Genomic DNA, 21873 nt, shown 5'->3' with positions numbered 1-21873 from the left:
CTCACAGGGCCTGACTCACAAAAGGAAGTGGGGGACTAGCTCTCCCCAGAGCTGGGGCTGACAGAGAAGCATCTGCCCATGGGCAGCTACAGGGCAGCTACCCAGCCGTGGGCTGAGAAGGGTGGCCCGTGTCTACCCTGGGCCCAAGGGGAACCTGGGAAGGCCAGAGACTGTGCTGCATTCAGGAGACAGAGGCTGCGTTTTCATTCCAGGTCTGTTTATTTTTAGATAACGGGAGTCACATCAGCTTGCACACCCCAGCAAATCCGGAGTTTGGTTTTTATAATTTAATTCTAGAAAAGGTTCAATCACATGCGCCAAGTACAACCTCACATTCAAATTTGAGTTCTAGGTTAAGCAGCCTCCAAGGGTACTGCTTGGCAGAGATGTGGGTGTGTGTGCACATGTGTGCACAGAATTTATAAAATGTTCCCTGTTGTACCCATGCTAACAATTTCACTTTTCATCATCTGCTGTCCATGTGGGCAGTAAATGTTTGGCCAATACATAATTCAGTATAAGTCCCATACGATGGGATTTCACAACCAGGTCTAACCGCTGAGATATTACTTAATTTGTTAAAGTGATAAACAAGATTATGATGTGCAAACAAACAAGGCTTGTGCTCCAGCTGCGTCCAAGTTTATTTTACCAAGCTATAAACACAGGCCCTTTCTCCAGGCCCGCTGATTGGGTTTCTCCTTCCTTTTGTCGGGGGAGAAGAATGTAAGGGGGAGCAGGAGCCCACTCACCGGGCTTTCCGGCTGGGGCTCTTGAAGGAACCCATTCATCCCCACTCTTGGGGAATGCTGCCTGCCCAGGGTCCTTCTGGGGTTTCCCATACAGAGCCCTTGCCAAGCAGGAGATTCGATCTCAGCTTGACCAAGCTGGGCCCCACGCTCCAGGGACTCAGAGCCTTGTGAAACAGGCTGAGAGCCTGGGGTCTTTGGGGAAGGAGGGCCAGGGGTCACAGCCCTCCCCCCACCTTGCCCTGAACTGCTCCTCAACCAAGAGTCTCTAGTGTAATTCCATCTGAGGCCTGGCGATAAAAACGGACAGGCCCATTCGTTATGCCAGGAAGGCCTGGAACGGGGTCACTCTCCCCAGCTCTTGGAAGCCCATGGAAGAGACAAGAGAAGGCCTCTCTCAACCAGACCCTGTGGCTTCCCTTGGGCTGGTAACTCTCCCCATAGAACCTGAGAACTCCCAAACCACCAGTAGCTACTAGCTTCTCAGCCCTTCTTAGCACAGGGTTAGCAAAGAACCCATTTGTCTTCTGTGCCCTTGCAGGGCTGTAGCCGAGGGGTCGGGCAGCGGCTCGGACCTGCTGGCTCCACGCGGAGGCCCTTCCACGGGCATTACCTTCTCTTGCGCGTACAAGCCTCCAGCCGGCCCAGCTCCTCATAGGACTGGTAGAAGATGTCAAACTCCCTGGTGCCCCAGCCCCTCCAGACAGCCAGGCACCACTCTGTGTTTTCGTTTGCAAAGCCGCACACTACCGTGTCCTTTGCCACCACGGCTGCGTCCACCAGGACCCTGCAGAGAGATGGGGTCTGAGAACACCCACAGGAGTCTTCACTAGCTCAGGGAGGGGTCCATGTACATTTTTGAAAGGGGTGGGGTTACTAGGAGGCTGTCATAAATAGCTCAGCCTGGCTCTGGAATGTACTTAAAGGTCCCAGTACATCCTCGTGGTCTGATCTATGGACTGAGGTCTTATTAAGTCTCACAAAAGGCCCAGGGCATCAATTCACATTATAAGCATTGGCTATAAGAGAATAACCCCCAGAAGCCCACTGCCTGACTGATACAAGGGTAGCCAGCATCATCCATGCCTCTCTTTGGAATTCTGGTGTTGCTAATAAACTGCCAACAGAGTGTTGCTGTTCAAGAATGAGCTATGAAGGCCAGAGAGACGGCTCAGTGGGTAAAGGGGCTGGCCTCCCTATGAAGAAAGTTTGATGACCTGATTCCAATCCTTGGAACCCATGTAAAAACTAGAGGGAACCAACCCTCATAAAGTTGTCCTCTGACCTCTGCATGCACACGTGACATGTACCCGTACCCTACAATGAAAAAAAAAGTCAAGGCGTGGGCCATGAGTGCAGCTACACTTGCCGGGGTCCCTGCTGCAAGTTCCTCTCATTCTGTCCCCACACACTTAAGAAATTCAGAGAACAGCTTATCCAGAAAACCTGCCGCCTCAACACCATCCCTGCTTACATTGTTTTGAGGCTGTGGGCTGTTTTGCATGGTCTGTGGGCGTACAATATGCTTCCTCTCAGACCACAATGGATGGCTCCCTGCAGCCTCCTTGCCCTGGTGGTGTCTCTATGGGGCTGGTGGCCCTTATCTGGTCTAGCTGTGCCTCCTCCCGCTGTGCCCAATGACTGAGTCCCCCTGCACCCTGAGGCTCCCTTCACCAATAGATCTAGAATCTCTGATCCTTCCTTGCTTTTTCAACTGGCCAGCTCGGGTCTTTTTCCTTCTAGCAAATGTATCTGACTCTTGATAAGACCCACCTCTGGGGGCGGGGGATGACTAGAAAAAGATGCCAGGCACACTCAGAGTAGGCATGCCAAGGTCAACTGACCTGGGTTCTGAAGACCTATTTGTTCCCAGAAGCCCAGCTTGGAAGCTGGGGACTAGTTTGGCACAAGGCTTCCTTTTACCGGGGCAGTCAGGGTTCAGGAGCAAAGACTGATCTTGTTTCCAGAATTGCTCACAGAAAAGATCCACTGCCCCAGGACTCACTGAGGAATCTCATTGCCGGCAGGGATTGGAAGTACCACCGGTGACTGACGGCTTATCTGTCCTGCTTTGGGACTATGGGACCATGGGATGATATTAAAGATGAATAAAAACCTTTGCCCAACGATGAGTGACAGTCTATGCTTCCAGCAGATCTACTATGATATGAACTACTCCAAAGTGCACACATGCTCGAACTCAGGACGTTTCATGGGGAGCGTTAGGGTGAGGTATAAACATGGCCAGGAACTCTGTCTTAACACCAGGCTCCCGTCCCTCTGGCCTTGAAGACTGTGCCTTGAACTGGCATCCAACTCAGATGTCCCCACAGCAGGGACGGGCATGTCTCCTAGTGGTACTCACTGCAGAAAAGTAATGAGTCACACTCTCAGGCTTAGGGAGGACAGTAGCAGAGTGTGACCATGTCACCTGGCCCTATCTGGTGCTTCATGGGCCCGTGGGTCCCCTGACAGGGTTCTCCTGTTTGGCAGGAAGGACAGTGAGTCATTTGGAGGAACTGTCATTTCAAACACAGCTGAATCGGGCCCTGGAGACACGCCTTTGGTCAGGTACCCTGACACCCCAAGAACAGATATCCTCGGGCAGGTGGCTGAAGCTCTAGTCAGCTGTCATGCTGAGTCCCAGGAGCTGCCTGGAGGACCCCGCCTTGCTTCTGTTTTGCGTTATGGCCACACTGGTGAATCCATATGCTTATTTGTGAGCACACAGGGACGGCAGGACTGCTGTGCTATCTAGTGGACATGTTAGCTCTGAGGTTCCCCTCCCCACTCCCCCCCCCCAGGCCCTACAGAATGGTTCTCAGAGTCTTACCCGTGCGATGTCAGCTCTCGGGCTTTTAAGACAGCGATGACTCTCCCCCGCTGGGCACCCGAGTTCTTCTCCAGGCCGATAACAATGATATCTCCCCCATGCCTAAGAAAACAAAGCCAAGAAGGGGCAGAGTGTGTTCAGGAGGCTGTACGCGCCGGTGGGGATAGGACCCGTGTGTAGGCAGGTCCGGAGCCTGACGTTTGTGAATGGAGTAAGCGGGAGGGGAGGCAGTGTGACACAGGGAAGGACCGTCTATAGGAAACCTGGGCATGGTTCTTGTTTAGGGGCGTCTCGAATTTTCTGATGGACAGATGAGCTTCTGGGTGGACAAACTTAGATTTTTTGAGAAATCACTCCCAATTCTAAAACCAAATGGCAAAGCCCTCTTGGGAGAACTGCCCAGATGGATTTGGGAATCTTTTAAGAATCCATGGGTTCCACTCGCCCCAAAGCAAGCGCATCGGACAGCTCAGAAATGGCACTCCCACATCAAGAAACTTACCTAGGGACCCAGATGAGGTCCCTGACAGCAAGAACCTTCACAGCCTGCAGGTGCTGGCTGAACGGCTCCCCATCCATGGGGGTCAGGTCAGGCTCGGCGCTGTCAGAGGTGACACTGGGCCTGTCTGGGTCTTCATAATCCGTGGAGAAAGGCACACTGGAATAGCTGGTCAGGGAGCTGGGCAGACTGGAAGGGGACCTGGGATCTCGGCGGGGTGGGGACGAGGAGTAGGAAGACATGGAGCAATAGTCGGTGAGTGACTCCTGGTGGTTCAGGATCTGCATGCCCAGCTCCTCACTGTACATGATGCTCACATCTGCAAGGCACTCCTCCTCAGGCTCCTTTGAGGTGATTACGTGATTGCCTGGGGCTTCTGGGACCGAGGGCTGCACAGGAAACGTGTCCCTGAGAGGACTGGGGTCCCCACAGAAGTACCGGGCACATAACTGGTAGGTCGCTGAATGGTACATCACTAAGGAGTTGGCCTTGTCATCTAGGCACCAGACGACCTCCTCCCCTCTGCAGTCTGAGCTGCACACAAGTGACGTGACCGCCGAAGGGGCCGTGTAGGGCTCCAGCCGCCTGCTGATGTCCAGGACTGTGCAGTCGATGATGAGGAGGCCGGGTCCGTTGCTGTACCAGACCTCGGACCCACTGTTGACCACCTCCATGGCTTTCACTGGGTAGGGGTTCTGCCGCGAGTCTTCGTCAGGGATACAGAACTTGGACCTGTTGGCTGTGTGTGAGCACAAGTAGGAACAGCTTTCTTTTGGGGTGCCCCGGACCACAGGAAACACAGCCACAAGTCCATCAGCCAGGCCGGCCAGCACCAGAAAGGAGTTCTGTGGGGGAGGGGACAGGGACACATGATGCTCTTTCATGTCACATGCTCTGGGAGAGAAACCACAGGCCCTGGACTCATCTCCATCTGTGCCTCAAGTGCGCCCATGATTTCCCTTAAGGCCCCAGAGAAGCAAAGCCTTTGCAATCCTGATCCGCTCAGGAGTCTCAGGCCTCTGTCCAGAAAAGTTGTGGCCTTGCCCCGGAAGAGCCATGTCCATCTTTGGTGCTACAAGGCAAGGGATATACCAGGGAGGAACCGTGTCCATAGTGCTGAGGGCATCCGGCAAGGGTGACACCTCCTGGGACTGGTCCCTTGCTGCATAAGCAGCAGGGAGCTATTTTCCCTGGATGCCATGAAGCCCTCACTGAAAGGCATGGCAGGATGTCTTCCCTATTGTAAACAGCTTATCAGTATAACAGCTGTTGTGGGCATGCCCACACTAGGTGGAGTACTCATTGCCCATACTAGGTAGAGTGCTCCAGAGAAGCAGGGGCCAGATCTCTGTGCCCACCACTGCCACCTTGGCACTGGACTGGCCTAGGAAGGGTTAAGTCTCATTCATCTCTCTGGCCCTGGACTCCACTGTTCCCATCAAGTAGACAACATGTTTCTAGAAGAAACAGCTTCTAACTTAACTCTCCTACAGGCATGTCTTGGCCCCAGGTGCCCCCCCCACTCTGAAAAGCCTGGGCTGACACCAGTGAGGATCTCTGACTTACCATGAAGCATGATTTCCTCTGTAGCCACCCACCAGAGGTCACCACGCAGAGGTCAAAGTTGCAGGTACAAAGCCAAATGCAGGCTTCCCGGGGCATCTCCCCAAAAAGATACAGGGCGCAGTAGGCCAGGTGGAACACCACAGAACCAAGTCAGTATTCAGGACGGAACAGGATCCCAGCCTCGTTCCAACCAGGAGGAATGGCAGAGAGCCACTATGTTGGGAGTCAGGGTGTGTGTGTGTGTGTGTGTGTGTGTGTGTGTGTGTGTGTGTGTGTAGAGGGGTGGCCCGGCTGTTCAGGATAGTGGATGAGTGTGTGTGTGTGTGTGTGTGTGTGTGTGTGTGTGTGTGTAGAGGTAGCCCGGCTGTTCAGGATAGTGGATGAGTGTGTGTGTGTGTGTGTGTGTGTGTGTGTGTGTGTGTGTGTGTGTAGAGGTAGCCCGGCTGTTCAGGATAGTGGATGAGTGTGTGTGTGTGTGTGTGTGTGTGTGTGTGTGTGTGTGTAGGGGTAGCCCGGCTGTTCAGGATAGTGGAGTGAGTGGGCCTCTCACTCAACATCTACAGTAGAGAGCCCAAGGAAAGTTTCTTAAAATCCATCTTCAGGATTTAGGTCAATAAAGCAGCCAGAGCAAACAGGCCATAAGTCTTTCTGGATCCTGGCTCTGCTGGCCAGCGTGAGGAACACCACGTCCGGCGGGATGTGAGCGTACGTGTGCAAGAACACACGGGTCTGCCCTGTGTGGCCTCTGCAGGACGACCTCCATGGGGGCAGGCACCCTGTACAGGAGGCTCACACAGAGCTTGCTTTATTCTCCCTGCTCAGGCAGGAGGTGCGCCCTGGCTGGGGCTCTGGCCGTCGGGGTCCTTCAATAATGCTTTGTGTCCGGTTCTCCCAGGCTATGATGCAGGGAGATCCCAGCTGCCCAGGCCTGCCCCTGGGGCAATAGCCATAAATGAATAAGGTTCATTTCATACCTATTTGCATCTCTCCTTTTTCCTTTTATAAAGAAATGAAACTAGAGCAGCAGGAAGAGAAGAGCCCACAGATTTGGGAACTATCAGGAAGTCACAGTAACTTAGTTGCCAAGTGCCCGGCCTAGAGCTCTGGGATCCATAGGGTTGGAGACCTGTCTCATTACTCTTAACACCCCCATTGCATATAGACAAATGGGGATCACATAACGATAGTCAGTGTATCTTAAAAAGCGGTGTAAGGAAGTGCTCCTTATGCACTGGGGGTGAGTACCCCTTACATCCACAGGACCCTCATAGCTTTTCTGGACCCAGGGAGGGCAGCAGAACCCGGGAGAGCAGGCAGTGCCCCACAGCTTGTCAGAGGAGGGGTCAAGGCTCTGGATCCTGACAGTTCAACAGGAGGGCTGCTCCTGGACAAAGCCGGGAAGGTGAAGGCCCTGCATCTGATGTTTGGAGAAGGCCCAGGGCCTGTGCAGTGATGGCCTGGCCAGCCCTGGTGAGGCTGGATTCAATGCCAGGATGTGGTGGAGCTGGCTTAGACTAGGGATGGGGAGTACACTGAGTGGATGGGTCAGGAGGGTGAGGAAGTGCGTCTCCTGGGCAGTGCTGAGCAGTGCTGGGCAGTGCTGGGTCTTTGAGAGGAGGCAGACACAGACAGAAGGGAACCAGCTGCCCCAGTCATCAGGAAAGACAAGGCAGGCTGGGGAGAGGCTCCTGATCCCCCTGTCTGGAGAAGCGTCCATCTGCCACAGCTTGTTTCATCCTTTACCCCACTATGAACCTCATCTGAGTCAGGGGCTCTGGCATTTGCTCACGGACAATAGCTGTTCCATGTTAATGATGGTCAACTGTGTCTCTAAAGCCGACTGTGACCTGGGCAAGGTGGCCCGGGAAGGTGTGACTCTGCTGTCCCCAGCTCGATCCATTGTCTCCAGCGAGGAGAGCCTCCCACACAGAGTGACTGGCCTAAACAGCCCTCTCTCCCACCTTACCTTTTTAATAACGGGCACTGCCAAGAAGCAAGTGACGACAGCCGGGGTGTCCAGGGCCTGCTGGGGCATGCTCAGCGGGCACATGCCTTTAAGACTGTAGATATAGATTTTCTGGTCCTACAAAAGGAGGCAAGCCCACTGTGAGAGCCAGAGAAAGAAGGGACTGTCCTGTCCTAGTAGGATGTGTTCAGCCTGGGGAACCCCTTTGTACCTTAAAAAGGCAGCGTTTTGTTTGGCTATTCATTTCAGTTTTTTGTTTGTTTGTTTGAGCAGGATTTCTTCATGTAGCCCTGGCTGTCCTGGAACTCACTCTGTAGACCAGGCTGACCTCAAACTCAGAGAGATCCGCTTGCCTCTGCCTCCCAAGTGTTGGGATTAAAGGTGTGTATACCACCACTGCCCAGAAATTTCTGCTTTTTGTAGAAACTCTAAGACATACAGAACAGTCTGCAAGAAAATTAACTCACTGATAGTCTTTAAGAATGGTGGTGCATGACTTTAATCCCAGCACTCGGGAGGCAGAAGCAGGCGGATCTCTGTGAGTTCGAGGCCAGCCTGGTCTCCAAAGCGAGTTCCAGGAAAGGCACAAAGCTACACAGAGAAACCCTGTCTCAAAATACCAAAGCGGGGGAAAAAGAATGGAGGACATGACATCTCAGAAGCTTGCTTGCTGCAAGCTGCAAGAATATATTATAGAAATTCAGCTGTATATAATAAAGCTATAACTAGAAAGGTCAAGGAATCTTTCTAGAGAGAAGCCATTTATCAGGGAATATTTGGTGTCGTTCAGCTTTTAATATTCATCTGCTTCTTGCTATGAATTTCTTGTGCTCAAATTTTCCCCAGGAACAATGTGTATGGACATATACACTCAAAGTACTTGGATAAGGTCATGTAGCCAAGGTTTCCTGCCTTCAGGCTCCCTGCTCCCTTTTTAGCATTTGTATTGGGTATCTGTTTTTTGCAAATATCTCCTTTAGCTACACCCAAAGATAGGGCCAGTTCCAGACAAAAGCATCCAAGGAGGAGCAATGAACAGAACAGCTGGCCAGATCACCTGCTAGGTGCCTGAAGTCCCTGAACTAAGGTAAAATATTCTTTCAGGGATAGCCTGGCTCCTAGGTGCATAGCTTTGCTTCTTGTGCAAATCAAGTTCGGATCTCCCCCTCCTCTTACAGCCCTAGAGCACCTTCTTAGAACAAAAGGTTTTTTGCATAACCAGGGACAGTAAAGACTGGAGCAGAATTCCCTGTCCAGGCAGAGTCGCATGGCCAGAGGAGAGAGGAACAAGGCAGAGTTTTCTGTAGATGGTAGGGCAAATGTGGTATGGCTGGAGGAGAGAGGAGCAAGGAAAAGTTTTGCAGATTGTAGGAGGACTTGAATGAGGTCAGGAGAGGAAGGAAACATGGGAGATGGAGGAATGGAAGACGAAGATGAGATCAACAGCAGAAGAGTTTAGTTGGGGCTATGAGAGGACAGGAAAAGTAGGTACAGAGAAGAGCTGAGCATGAGGATGGAACTGGGAAAATTTCAATATCTTGAGTGTGAGGACAGAGCTGAAACTGTATAGATAGGATTTTGTCTTAGAGAAATAAAGTAAACAGACAAAAGAACATGGTGTATTCTTTTCCCTCAGATAACCCCACACCGGGTGTAGTGTCTTCCCCAGGACTCTGGGAAGGATTTTCTCAGGGCAGGCCCCTGGGAAAATTCCGATACTTGCTGTGGGTGTGCATGAGCATGTCACTATCAGAGTGGGGTCACAAGACAATGACACTGTGCCCTAGGTAGAGCCCTCCACTCCTTTTACAGTCAATATGGGGTCAACTCCCCTGTCCATTACCTTTTTTTTAATTTAAAAGCTTTTTTTTATTTTACATACCAACCATAGTTCCCCCTCCCTTCCCTCCTCCCACTCTCCCCACCCCCATCCACTCCTCAGAGAGGGTAAGTCCTCCCATGAGGAGTCAACAAAGTCTGGCATATCAAGTTGAGGCAGGACCAGTCCCCTCCCCACCTGGATGGAAGCTGAGCAAGGTATCCCTCCATAGGGAATGGGCTCTAAAAAGCCAGTTCATGCACTAGGGATAAATCCTGGTCAAGCTCCCAGGGGCCCCACAAACTGCCCAAGCCACACAACTGTTACCCACATTCAGAGGGCCTAGTTCAGTCCTGTGCAGGTTCCTTTGAACATATTTAGTGAATTTGCTGTTGCTACTAACAACTGAATTGGGATAGGCATTCTTAGAGATCTCTCTTCGTGTATTCTCTATTCTCTTAGAACAAATTCTTTATTCTTGAGGTCTCAGTAGAATGGGTACTTTTGGAGATCTCGTCCATATTTAGCCATACTTCTAAACAGTCATGTAGATGGACTGCAATGACCATAGCCCCAGAGCATGTGATCTGGGGCAGTCTTTGGATTTCTCACAAGACAGCTGCTTGGGTCTTCCAATGGAGAGGGGGCCAAAAGGTCTAGGGCTGAACTGTGCTCTGCAGCACTCACAGTGTTATAAGGAAACACGGCACACCACCAACACACCCAGTTTCTCCTGTTAAGAGTATCCAGCCTGGGGCGGTGGTGGCACACGCCTTTAATCCCAGCACTCGGGAGGCAGAGCCAGGCAGATCTCTGTGAGTTTGAGGCCAGCCTGGTCTACAGAGTGAGTTCCAGGAAAGGCACAAAGCCACACAGAGAAACCCTGTCTTGAAAAACAAAAAAATAAAACAAAACAAACAAACAAACAAAAAAGAGTATCGAGCCTGTCCTCACCACCCAGCTGGTGGTATGCAGGAGCCAATAGCAGTTCATTGTTCTAGGATGTTCTAGATCCTAGAACTTTGTTCTAGGATGTTCTAGAGATGACATTGTTCTAGGGATTGCTCAGGGACAAGCTGGGGTTACCTGATAGTCAAGTTGACCTGGAAACCTTGTATTTTTACAAATCTGGTCTTCTTGGGAGCTGCACCCTCCCCCCAAAGCCCCCCTTGCCATGGGCCCTGCAGGCTGACAGTTACCTCGGTGGCTATCCATACTGAGCTCTGGACCTTGAGCTGGCAGCTCAGCTTCATCCCGGCACAGGCCATCCTCTGCACTTCCAGAAGGCCCTTCTCTGTGTTGACCACTGTATAATTCCTGTGGTTGGCAACAACTTGTGGTCAGTTCCAGATAGCCAGCGGCCACCTCCTTCCCCGGGCTGGTGCAACCGCCTTAGAAGAGGTGTAATCATATAGGCCTAAAGGGTCTGCCACAGGCTCATATTTTAAAGATTTGGTTCCCAGGTGGAGACACTCCTGCTGTGTCTGAGGCAGAGGGCAAAGCAAGCATCCTCAGGTAGATGAAGGAGGGTCTGTCCCAGCATCCACAGACTAGGTTGGCTCTGGAGTCCCAATACTATGCTCCCAGAAGCCTCTACCAGCTTCCTTGCTTCTCCTGTGTCAAATGCTCCAGGCCCAGGCCTGGAGTCAGCCATGGGATGAATGCTGCTTCCCTTGGTACTTAGAGATCATATCCCAATCCTGGGGTACTCATGACATTTCTTTGGGTTTTGGTTTTTAGTCCTCTGCAATGGACAGAACTGGAAATGGTTTATTTTCCCCTCTGTCCACGCCTCCCTGCTGCTAGCCTAAGAGCCTAAGATCCACAGAAACTGCAACCAGACTGACCTCAGGGAAACTGCAGCGTCCACCCCACCGATCCCACCCGACTTTCCCACCCGACTTAAGTCTCACGTTGTCTAAGCCTCCCCAGTCTGCGACAGCAGCAAGTGCGTTCTCCTGGGACCATCTGAAGACTACTCTAGCCTGTGAAGCTCTCACGTTGGGAGCAGGAGGGGTAACATGCACTGGCCAACCCTGCAGGGGCCGTCAGGAGACCCTGATCTCTTGGAGATTCCAGCCTTTGCCACGCCCCTTCTGGTGCACTTGCCTCTGGGTCTCAGGAATTCTTTCCCCCTCCCAGTGGGACTTCCCTCCACTCCACCTCAGACACCTTGCCCTCTGCTGCTGACCGCTCTGTGGGCTACGCTACGTTGACCATCAGCGGCCTCCCTACCCTTTCTCAGCTCTTCTGCTCACTCTACCTTGGGTCATATCTAGCTGGGGACTTTCTTGCTTCCTAGGCCCATTTCTGTGTCCTCCCTATTTTATGGTCTCAGGCCCCATGGCCCTTCTCTCTAAATGCTCCCTTGAAAGGCCCTCAAGTCCTGTTCTCTCTCTCCTTCCTGGTGAAACATTTAGGTTTGTAAGCCACCTTCTGCAGTCTGGGAGCTGGGGTGAGCAGAACCTGGGGGCACTAGCCGCACAGCCAGGCTGGTGGGTTTTACCACGGCTTGCAATGGGTCTCAGTACTGCTCTTCAGGCGTCCTGGCTCCACACACCATGGTGGCCGCTTTGGGCTCTCTCTTTTCTTCTGCGATATCTCACTCCCCCATTCTCACTTCCTTCCTGCCCCTTCACTATGAAAACGAGTTACAACTGGAAGGCACTGCCTGTGGCCACTTATTACAGGGTGACCCTTCAGCTCTGGTCCCTTGCCTCTCTCACGTCACTCCATTGGCTGCTACACTCGTCCACCTTCAGCATCATCTGATGTCCTTCATGCTCGGGGTATGAACAACTTCACCTTGAAGCAGCCCTCTCCCTGGAGTTGGGTTCCTCACACACCCTAGCTTGCCCTTTCTTTACTTCCCGTAGCTTCAAAACTGTGCCTGTGTCGATCTGTTTTTTTCCCTTCTTCCGTCTCGACTGTGCTCTAACCGGGCTTGGGCTCTGCTGTCTGCTACATAATGTGTGCCATTGACGTGGTTCCTTTCCTGTTCCCAGTGCCACCCGAGACATAAGCAGGGAAGGACAGACTGGAGACATTACCTGGACTCCTCCTTCCCATCCCAGAACACCACAGTGTACTCCTGGCCCTGGGATGAAAAGAAGGCCGACTGCTTCCCACAGGGCAGCATGTACATGAAGGTGGCGAAGGTTGGGTCCTTCATCTGGCTCACGACAGACAGGGCCAGTGGGCGCTGCGGGCGAGAGAATCCCAGTGAGCACAGCTTTGCGGTTTCCCTGGGCACCAGGCAGGGGAGTATGAGAATCTTCCCACTAGGGTTAACCTGACTGAAAAGTCTTCAGAACACCCTCCCACTCCAAAACACAAAGGCCCTTCATAATCTCTGGGTCATCATGGCCACAGTAATAGGCTCAGTTGGTCTGGTATCAAAGGCCCATTGTGTCCCACCTTAATCCCAGGACATAAACTTTCGGAAGAGATCTGTCTCAGATTGTATTCCTAATGTGCTGCATTAACCATCTGATTTGATGGACAAGGGCTAAGCTTGATACTAAGGGCCTCTTCTGACAGACAAGGAGCTGCCTTTAATAACATAACAGGGTCCCTGCTTCCCACAAGCAAAAATTCCCCCTGCTCTCCCATGGGGACTACATTGCCACAGTGGGTTTGATATACAAACTGAGTGGTACTCAAAAAGCTCCAGGTTTCAGAGTGTTGAGAGTTTGGATCTTTGGATTGGAGATGTCCAGCTAGCATGTAAATATTCTAAAAATCTGAAAAACTCCAAAACTTGAAATACTTCTGGTCCCAAGTACACAAGTTGGGGAGAAAAAGGTAACTTTTCCTCAGACAGATAGACTGACAGACAGACATGCAGGCACGTGCATGTACATACACACCAAGCCTGGGAGGTATATTATGGGAACTAAAGCTCCGTCTAGAGGAAACAAACAGAGCCGATTGCCCAGCTGTCCCTAGGGAGGGTGGGTGAGCAGGCACACACGTGCTTTGGAGACCCACAGCCCCCGCCACCAGGGGAAGAGGGGTCCAGGCTCCACTCTCGTCCACGTACCTTCTCCGGCTTGGTGTCCCAGCACTCCATCATGAGCGCCTGGAGTCGATGGAACTGCACTTCCTCCGGCTGCCCCAGGACTGGGCGGATGCCCTTGGACAGCTTCTTGGCAATCTGAAGTTGGTGGTGGCCCAGGGCAGGACGCTGTCCTGACAGCAACTCGTACAGAACCATTCCATAGGAGAACATATCTACCTGGGCAGAAAGGCAAGCCAAGTTAGGTCTCCTGCCTGGGCCCAGCAAATGTAGAATGCTGGCCCCGAGGAGGAAGGAACAGGAAGGCACAATTAGATAAGGAAAGCATAGACCCTCCCCAAAGGGAGATCCTCATCAGTCCACCCATCAATTCATCTGTCTACCCTGATCTGTCCAAACATCCAGTCAGCCATCATACCTGTCCTTCCGTCCATCTACCTATCCATTTACCCTTCCTTCTTCCTGTATTATTTACATATCCTCCCATCCACCCATTTTCCCACCCATTTCCAGACATACACACAGAAACTGCTAATAACCAGGCACCAATTAAGGGCTCCAGAACCAAGGCACCAGAGGGCTGTATCTGAAACTCGTAAAAAGGGGAGTGTCGCCTAGACTGCAACTCTTTTGTTTTCTCATTTCAATTACCATCGAAAGACCCAGCAAGGAAAGAGTTACACAGACCCCCTGTATAAGTCGGGGAACGTCATTCACAAGAGAATGTCTGAGACAGAGCTGGCAGTTTCTATGTGACTGTTCTTATCACAGCCTCTTGGGTGAAGACCTTGTCTGGGTCCGCAGCTACTGAGAAGCTTCTCGTTTCTATTGGTTTGGTTTTGCCCTTTCCCAACTCGGGCAACAGCCACAGGTGCTGAGTTAGCCCACGCTGGCTTGGGTCATTCTCAAGGTCCATGGCCCATCTGAAAGTAAGGCACTAGTAAGAAATCAGAGAGCGTGTAAGACGGTGACTCAGCCGGTAAAGGCACTTGCTGCTAAGCCCGATGAGCCAAGTTCGATCCCCAGAACCCAGATTGTGGAAGGCAAGCGCCAACTCTTGCAAACTGTCATACACTGATTTCTATGCACAGGTCCCCGCTAAATAAATACGCATGTAAATAGGTATAATAAAAATAAGTCAGAGTCAAGGGGGCGGTGAGTGGACAGGCTGGCATGACACGCATCTACAGAGCAGCTCTCTGGACTCAGCTCCTGTCTGCGCCACAGCTGGCTGCACAGCTGCCTGGGAAGCCACACTCATTGTCCCTGCACCCGCTCTCTCCTGGCTTGGCACTTAACCAGCACCTCATGTACCAGGAACTTCTACCACCTTTATCTGGTGCTTCTCAAGAGCACCCTGCAGGGGTGGTTCCCATTCTGTGCATTAAATGCGATAGTCAGGATCTAAATGCAGATGCATTCCCGTCCCGGACTCTTTGTCCACAGTTTATAGTTTGTGTGATGTTTGTGAACTGAAGTTACAGAAGTGTGAAGCGAGGGCTGGGGAGATGGCTCCGTAGGTAAGGTGCTTTCTGGGAAAGCATGAAGATCTGGGTTCGGATCTCCAACACCTACATAAAAGCCAGGTGTGACAGTGTCTGGAATCCCAACACTGGGAGGTGGAGCCAGGAGGCTCCCAGGAGCTCATTGGCCAACAAGCCTAGTCAATCAGGGAGCTAGAGGCAGGTTCAGTGAGAGAGCCTATTTTAAAACCTAAGGCGGAGAGTGACAGGAAGACACTAACGTTGATGGATGGGCAAGCACACCTGCATACACCTGTGCACACACACACACACACACACACACACACACACACACACACACACACACACAAACTAAAGCAAAAGCAACAACAACAACAAAAACCCCCAAAACAAAAAAACATCTAAAGCTAAGGACAGGTCAGCCTTTTAACAAGCAGGCAGATCACAGGCCCCAGCACCTTCTAGTCAGAGCCAAAATCTCCCACACTGAATATAGGAGAGAGAGAGAGAGAGAGAGAGAGAGAGAGAGAGAGAGAGAGAGAGAGAGAGAGAGAACACTGGAGGGGGGGCTGGCACCCCAGGACTGGCTGGCTGGCTTCTCACAGGACCTGGGCTCCTGCTCGGCACAGCTGGGTTTGGGCATGATAGCAGGACAGGCAGATACCTTCTCGTCATACACAATGCGAGGCCTGATCTCCGGAGCCTGGTAGCCGGGGGTGCCCTCCACTCCCAGGGCACCCTCATGAAAGGACTGCCGCGAGATGCCGTAGTCCGAAAGCTTGATGTTGACATGCTCCTTGACACTCAGGGACCACACCAGGATGTTGTCTGACTTGAGGTCACAAAAGATGATGTTCTTCTTGTGCAGGTAGGCCAGGCCGGAGGCAATCTGGTAGGCTATTTTTTGGGTGAGCATATGTCCCAGAGGCATAAAGGAAGAATCTTGCAAAGAAAACAGTACCTATGTTCAAATTTATCAAACTTAAGATCCAATCAAAGTAGCATTATAGAATCTGTCTTTCATTTTCCCCTCTGTCTCCCCTACTTTTTGAATGGGATTAGCAGGTTGGCTTGCATGGCACTATTGGGAAGTTATGAGACCTCTAAGAGGTGGAGTCTTGTGCTGGCTAGTTTTATGCCAACTTGATCCAAGACATAATCAGTTTGGAAGAGAGACTCTCACTTGAGAAAGTGGCCCCCACCAGACTGGCCTGTGGAAAAGCCTGTTGTGCATTTTCTAGATTGATGACTGATGTGTGTGGGGGGTGACTGAGCCCCCTTAGGAGGTTTCACCCTGGGCAGGTGGTCCTGGCTTATATAGGAGAGCAGGCTGAGCAAGCCCATAAGCAGGGTTCCTCCACGGCCTCTGCATCAGCTCCTGCCACCAGGCTCCTGCCTTGACTTCCCTAAGATGAGGGATGACAGCTGTAAGCTGAAATCAACCCTTTCCTTCCCATCTTGCTTTTGCTCATGGTGCTTTATCACAGCAACAGAAACCCTGATGAAGACAGGCCACGCAGATGGAAGTGAGGTCACTAGGGAGCCATCGGGACTCTAACGTTTCTCTCTCTCTCTTTTCTTAACCTCCGAGATGGCATGACATAAGCAGCCTTTTCTATAACGTCACCCCATCATAGGGCACCACATAGGCCCAAAGGACAAGGCCGGCCGACCATGGACTGAAGTCTCTAAGACCATGAGCTAAACAAACCTTTCTTTCTCTTAAGCTGTTTGTCTCGGGCGTTTTGTCGCAGTCATAGAAAACTGACTAACACATCCCCCTAATACTTTAAAGTCCCTGGATACATTCTCACTCTTCTTCTTGCTAGATGCCAGAAGGGACAGGAAATGACCTTAAGTGAGGTGGTATGCATTTAGGATAGAAAGTCTCACTCTTAGTGATCCTTTCATGATAGACCACACATGAAGTTGCAGGTGTTTTCATTAAAGGATTCAAGTACTCTGGAACTCATCTCAGGCCAACCTTGTCCTGAGGTCAAGGGTAAACTAAAGGTACAGAAACTTCCTAAATCTTTTCTATTTCCACCGAGGTTGACAAGTGCCTGGTTTCACAGCCGTTTTTTCTTAATGAAGGCAACCACCTCCCCATCTTTGGCAGCAGTTTGGGGGGAGTTGTCCACTCCTTCAGGAGAATTCTTTTGAAGTTTCTCTGAGGAATAAGATATGGCCAAAGGGATCCCAGGCTCCGTCTTAACTGGTGCCCAGTGGTGCATGTGGCCACAGGTGGGACTTGGTGATGCAGCTGGGTCTCGGGGTGCCTGCTGCTGTCTCTTGGGCCAATGGTGCTGCCTCATCTACGGCTCTGTGTCCTCCCAGTTGAGGAAGTTTTCCTCTCATAGGACTTGACATTTGCCTCTGTCTGACCCCAGAGTGTGAGCTCTTGGACTCCCCCAGCATGCCCTGACCCACGTCTGGAGTTGACAAGGCACCTGCTCTGGAGCTGGGCATACCCTGGCTCGTGGAAACCACTCACCACTCTGCTTTTACAACCCAGTTAGGCACGTGAGACAGGAGGAAACTACTGGACCAAGGCTTTCCGGAAGCCTGTCCTGCACGAGGGCTCCGCTGGCCTCACAGGAGAAGGCTGCAGGCATGTCCCTGTGGAATGCTCAGAGCGGAGGTACCTTTGGCGTTCTCCGACAGCACAGTGTTGAGACTGCTCAGTGGGGCAAGCTCCAGGGCGAAGCAGAGCGGGTGGATGCTGATGCCGATGAGCGACACGATGCAGGGGTGCTGCAAGGCATGCAGCATGCTGGCCTCCTGCCGGAAATCTGAGAAGTTCTTCATGGCATCCATGGCTCTCAGGTGCCTCAGCATGGTGTCTGCAGGACAAGGCAAGGCCATCAGCGATCCAGGGAGAATGTCAGCTGCGGGGGCATGGGCCTCCCTGTGGGACCAAGGCAAGGTAGACCCAGGTCCGGGCCAGGTGGGTTAAGGGCCACATGGCACAGGGGGCCTGCTACATTTACGGGGACTTGGGTAAGGTCAGACAGGGTTCTATCTTAACGTACACATGGTATGAGGGATTGTCACACCAAGGGCCAGGGCTCGGCCCTAAAGGGTGGAGCTGAGACTAAGGCAGAAAGTCGGGAGAAGTGATGGGTGGGATGACAGGGGAATATCCTCACTCCGGGTCTGGCTACCTCCCCTCGGACCGGGAACCAAAAACTTCATCACAACTGATGGAACCACCCAGAGTGACTTCAGGGACGTTTTCCCCGTCCCTAAGCAGCACTTCTAAAAGGAGTGTTCAAATCGACAAAAGACTCTGCTTGCCTGAGGACAGAATAAATGAGACCTTGGAGTCTACCTACCTCAGTATCCTCTCTCAACACTAACCCTCAACAAGTACTCAGTGAAAGCACCCAGGGACACCAACCCTCAACAAGTACCCAGTGAAAGCACCCAGTGACACCAACCCTCAACAAGTACCCAGTGAAAGCACCCAGGGACACCAACCCTCAACAAGTACCCAGTGAAAGCACCCAGGGACACCAACCCTCAACAAGTACCCAGTGAAAGCACCCAGTGATTTCCTTGGCAAGAAGGAAGAGGTTTGAAGATGGGAGAAGTAGGTGAACTGGACCATATTTTTGTACTTAATAATTAAACTTTGCTTAATTTTTGAGCCTGGTTATAAATTTCAGATACAAAATCACACACACACACACACACACACACACACACACACATACACACACACACACACACTGGCAGTTAAGGGCTGACTCTTTTGAGTGGTCTCAGGGTCCTGTCTGTCCATCCATCCATCCATTCATCCATTCATGTGTGTGTGTGTGTGTGTGTGTGTGTGTGTGTGTGTGTGTGTGTGTGTGATGGTTGTCTCTGTCTGCATGTTGTGTGTTGTGTCCTGCCCCCCATCTATAGTGTGTGCCATCTCTGTCTCTGTAAAGACTGTAACTCTGCGTCACTGTGACTCATCCTGAAACCCTTTACTGTGCTGTATTCAAGGACCCCAAAGGGGTGGTCCTCAGGCTATTGCTGGATGGTGTCTTCCTGCTGCAAATGATAATAGCAAGCTTCTTCCTTTCCCAAGAGCTAATGTGGCTTGCCATTTGTGACAGTACTGGGCACTCACCGAGTCCCATCTGGCTTGCTCAAGGGAGGACTGCCACAGGGCTCTACCCGCACGGCTCAGAGAGTGCCCTTACAGCTCTCAGGCACCCAGCTGCCCTTACAGCTCTCAGGCACCCAGCTGCCCTTACAGATCTCAGGCACCCAGCTGCCCTTACAGCTCTCAGGCACCCAGCTGCCCTTACATCTCTCAGGCACCCAGCTGCCCTTACAGATCTCAGGCACCCAGCTGCCCTTCACTTCAACCACCCAGCTGCCCTTCACTTCAGCCACCCAGCTGCCCTTCACTTCAGCCACCCAGCTGTCATTCCCTTGGAGGTACCAGTGACCTCATTCTCTTTGCAGCCCTTATCTGGTTCAAAGCCTGGCCCAGGAACTCTCTGGAATATAATTAGTCCCCTCCTCCTCCACCCTCAGGGTCACTGAAGGTCACTTTATTCCTTACCAAGTAGCCAGGGCCACTGAAGGTGGGAGCCACCATCGTTATCATCAGCTGGGGAGACATTTGTCCATGGCTACTGGCCTGTGGCATTCACATTAGAGGAGAAAGGTCTACAGCGGGGATGACTGAAATTCAGCCATGCTGTAAGTTCTTCCACCACCCCTGGCATTCATGCATCTCTTATCTGATGGCTCAGGACAGCACCCCTGGTGTGGCCAGCCCACAGAGGATCATCTGTCTCTGAGGCCACTAGGTGGGGTACAGCCAAGTCCTGACCATTTTATTTCCTGTTTGCATTCCTTCCCCACAGTTTTTAAAGTTGGGGACTATTGGGGTGAAAAGTCAAGCACCATGAAAGTCTTAGTGGTCCACTCCCTGGTTGTGCAAGACCGTGAGTGGCTGGCCGTTTGCCTCCTAAGGGTAAGGGTCCATTCTCGCACTGGCTCTTTGACCCATTGAGGATTTATTTTTTTATTATAGGGTGGATACGATCTTAATCTCTACCCCAGTTAGTGAGTGTGCTGTCTTCTCTCTGACCAGCAACGTCTTCCCTGCTATGTGCTGACTTCTTGAGTCCACAGGCTTCTTCTGCTTCCTAGGCAGGCCTGTGTGAAGCCCTGGAAGGAACCGGCCATGAGCCCTGTAGACTTCTTCGTGACGTTTGTGAGGTTGGCCTCATTCCTTTGTCAGCTTTGGCCTTGGCTCAGCACATGTGCATCTGATAGTCCCTTCGTCAAACTGCCCGGCTGGGAGTCAGATACCGGGATTAATCATAATTCCAAATGTTTTTAATTACTGCTATGGTGGTTATTTTCTGATGGTCACTGCTGTGCATGGGAACGCCACTGAATTCTAATATCCTGCTCATGTCCAGGACTTTCAGGGTACTTTTATTAATCTGAGGTATGTCAACCAAGTCTGTTTAGACCAGTGCAGAAAACTATTCCCTTCAAAGAATAATAATAAAAAAAATTCCCTTCAAAGAATTGCCAATTGGTTTCTTCCTTTCTGATTCCTTTGTAATTTTCTATGATTCTAATTTTTCTACCAAAGAACATACATTGGTTCTATGATATCAAGGTGACTTATCCTAAACAAGGGACAGTTTAGCTGGCTGGAGTGAGGTGGCCTGGGCTGGGCACTGGATGGCGCTATGGTTAGAATGTGTCTCCCCATTCATCCACACCCAACGTTCATGTGTAGAAAACTGAATGTAGCCATTTCAAGACTGTTAGTTATGACGGGAGTGGGCTTGTTAGAAAAGGAAATCCACCCCTTCTTGATCTCTGGCTCACGACTCTCTCACTCTTTGCCTTCTGGGATTATCCCATAGTATGGAGACCCTCCAGCATTAAGCACTTGGCTCTCTTAAACCCCAGAACCTGGAGCCAAATAATTTCCTTTTGTGTAGCAGTTACCCAGCATGTGGTATTCTGTGGTAGCAACAGACATGGATTAACAGGGGTACTGATGGTCCCTCCCCCTGGAAAACATTCTTGGACTGCATATGATATGCCGAGCTGAGTGTGCTGCATCTTGGTGGCTTTCTTTGAGGGGTGTAGGATGTGGGGGTAGTGGGAAGAGCGCATTCCAAATAGCTGTAGGGTTTACCCCATCTCTTGTCTTTCATTGTTGTGGAATATTAGTTGAAGATGCGTTACATTTGTCATGCTGTGGAATTTTTGTTTAATGATGGAAAGATGTGTTGCATTCTTTTATGTTCCTTTTGTATAACTCTGTGAAGCTGTGTTACTGTGCCTGTCCAATTGTTCTAATCAAGGGCTGAACTGTCAATAGCTAGGCAGGAGAGAGGATAGGTGGGGCTGGCATGCAGAGAGAAATAGGAAGAGATAAGAGAAGAAGGAGAATGAGAAAAGGAGGAGAGGAGGATGCCAGGGCCAGCCACCCAGCAGATAGCCAGCTGTGGAGTATGAAGGGAAGAAAGATACATAGAAATAAATAAATGAATAAATAAATAAAGAAAGAAAGAAAGAAAAAAAGAAAGAAAGAAAGGTAAAGAGCCCAGAGGCAAAACATAGTTAAAGAGAAAAAGAAATAGGATAATTTAAGTTAGAAAAGCTGGCTAGAAACAAGCCAAGCTAAGACTGGGCATTTATAAGTAAGAATAAGTCTCTCTGTGTGTTTATTTGGGAGCTGGGTCACGGGCCCCCAAAAAGTGAAAAAAAAAAAATCAACTACATTTCACTGTACAGCTTTCTGCATGCACAGGAGAAGGCTGGAGGGGTCCTGCAGATGAGGACTCTGCCTGATACCGACTGCTCTTCCCACGTGCGCCAGCCTTAGGTGGGCACAAAGCTGACAGAAATAGCAGGAGTGGTCTCTGCTGACACACTTCTGTCCAGGCAGGTAGCAACATCCAG

The 21873-nt window shown here is 51.2% G+C and overlaps 1 protein-coding gene across 2 annotated transcripts in view; it reads right to left on the bottom strand.

The window, feature by feature from the left end:
* Positions 1 to 200: 200 nt before the first annotated feature.
* The window catches only part of Lrrk1 (leucine rich repeat kinase 1), a 138107-nt gene continuing 116434 nt past the window's right edge, over positions 201 to 21873 (bottom strand). Inside the window, exons 26-34 of one of the 2 annotated variants that reach the window (XM_028872813.2) lie at positions 17580 to 17777; positions 15599 to 15876; positions 13475 to 13669; positions 12483 to 12634; positions 10632 to 10749; positions 7614 to 7730; positions 4085 to 4926; positions 3583 to 3684; positions 201 to 1536 (exon numbers count right to left, since the gene is read on the bottom strand). In XM_028872813.2, coding sequence (XP_028728646.1) covers positions 1359 to 1536; positions 3583 to 3684; positions 4085 to 4926; positions 7614 to 7730; positions 10632 to 10749; positions 12483 to 12634; positions 13475 to 13669; positions 15599 to 15876; positions 17580 to 17777 — 2180 coding nt within the window. In that variant the 3' untranslated portion in view covers positions 201 to 1358. Of the gene's footprint in view, positions 1554 to 3582; positions 3685 to 4084; positions 4927 to 7613; positions 7731 to 10631; positions 10750 to 12482; positions 12635 to 13474; positions 13670 to 15598; positions 15877 to 17579; positions 17778 to 21873 lie in introns of both variants that reach the window. The other variant, XM_037198821.1, reaches the window with a different exon arrangement.

This window comes from Peromyscus leucopus, chromosome 1, assembly GCF_004664715.2.
Source record: "Peromyscus leucopus breed LL Stock chromosome 1, UCI_PerLeu_2.1, whole genome shotgun sequence".
Classification (NCBI taxonomy): Eukaryota; Metazoa; Chordata; class Mammalia; order Rodentia; family Cricetidae; genus Peromyscus; species Peromyscus leucopus.
This window is presented reverse-complemented; position numbering and strand designations above follow the sequence as displayed.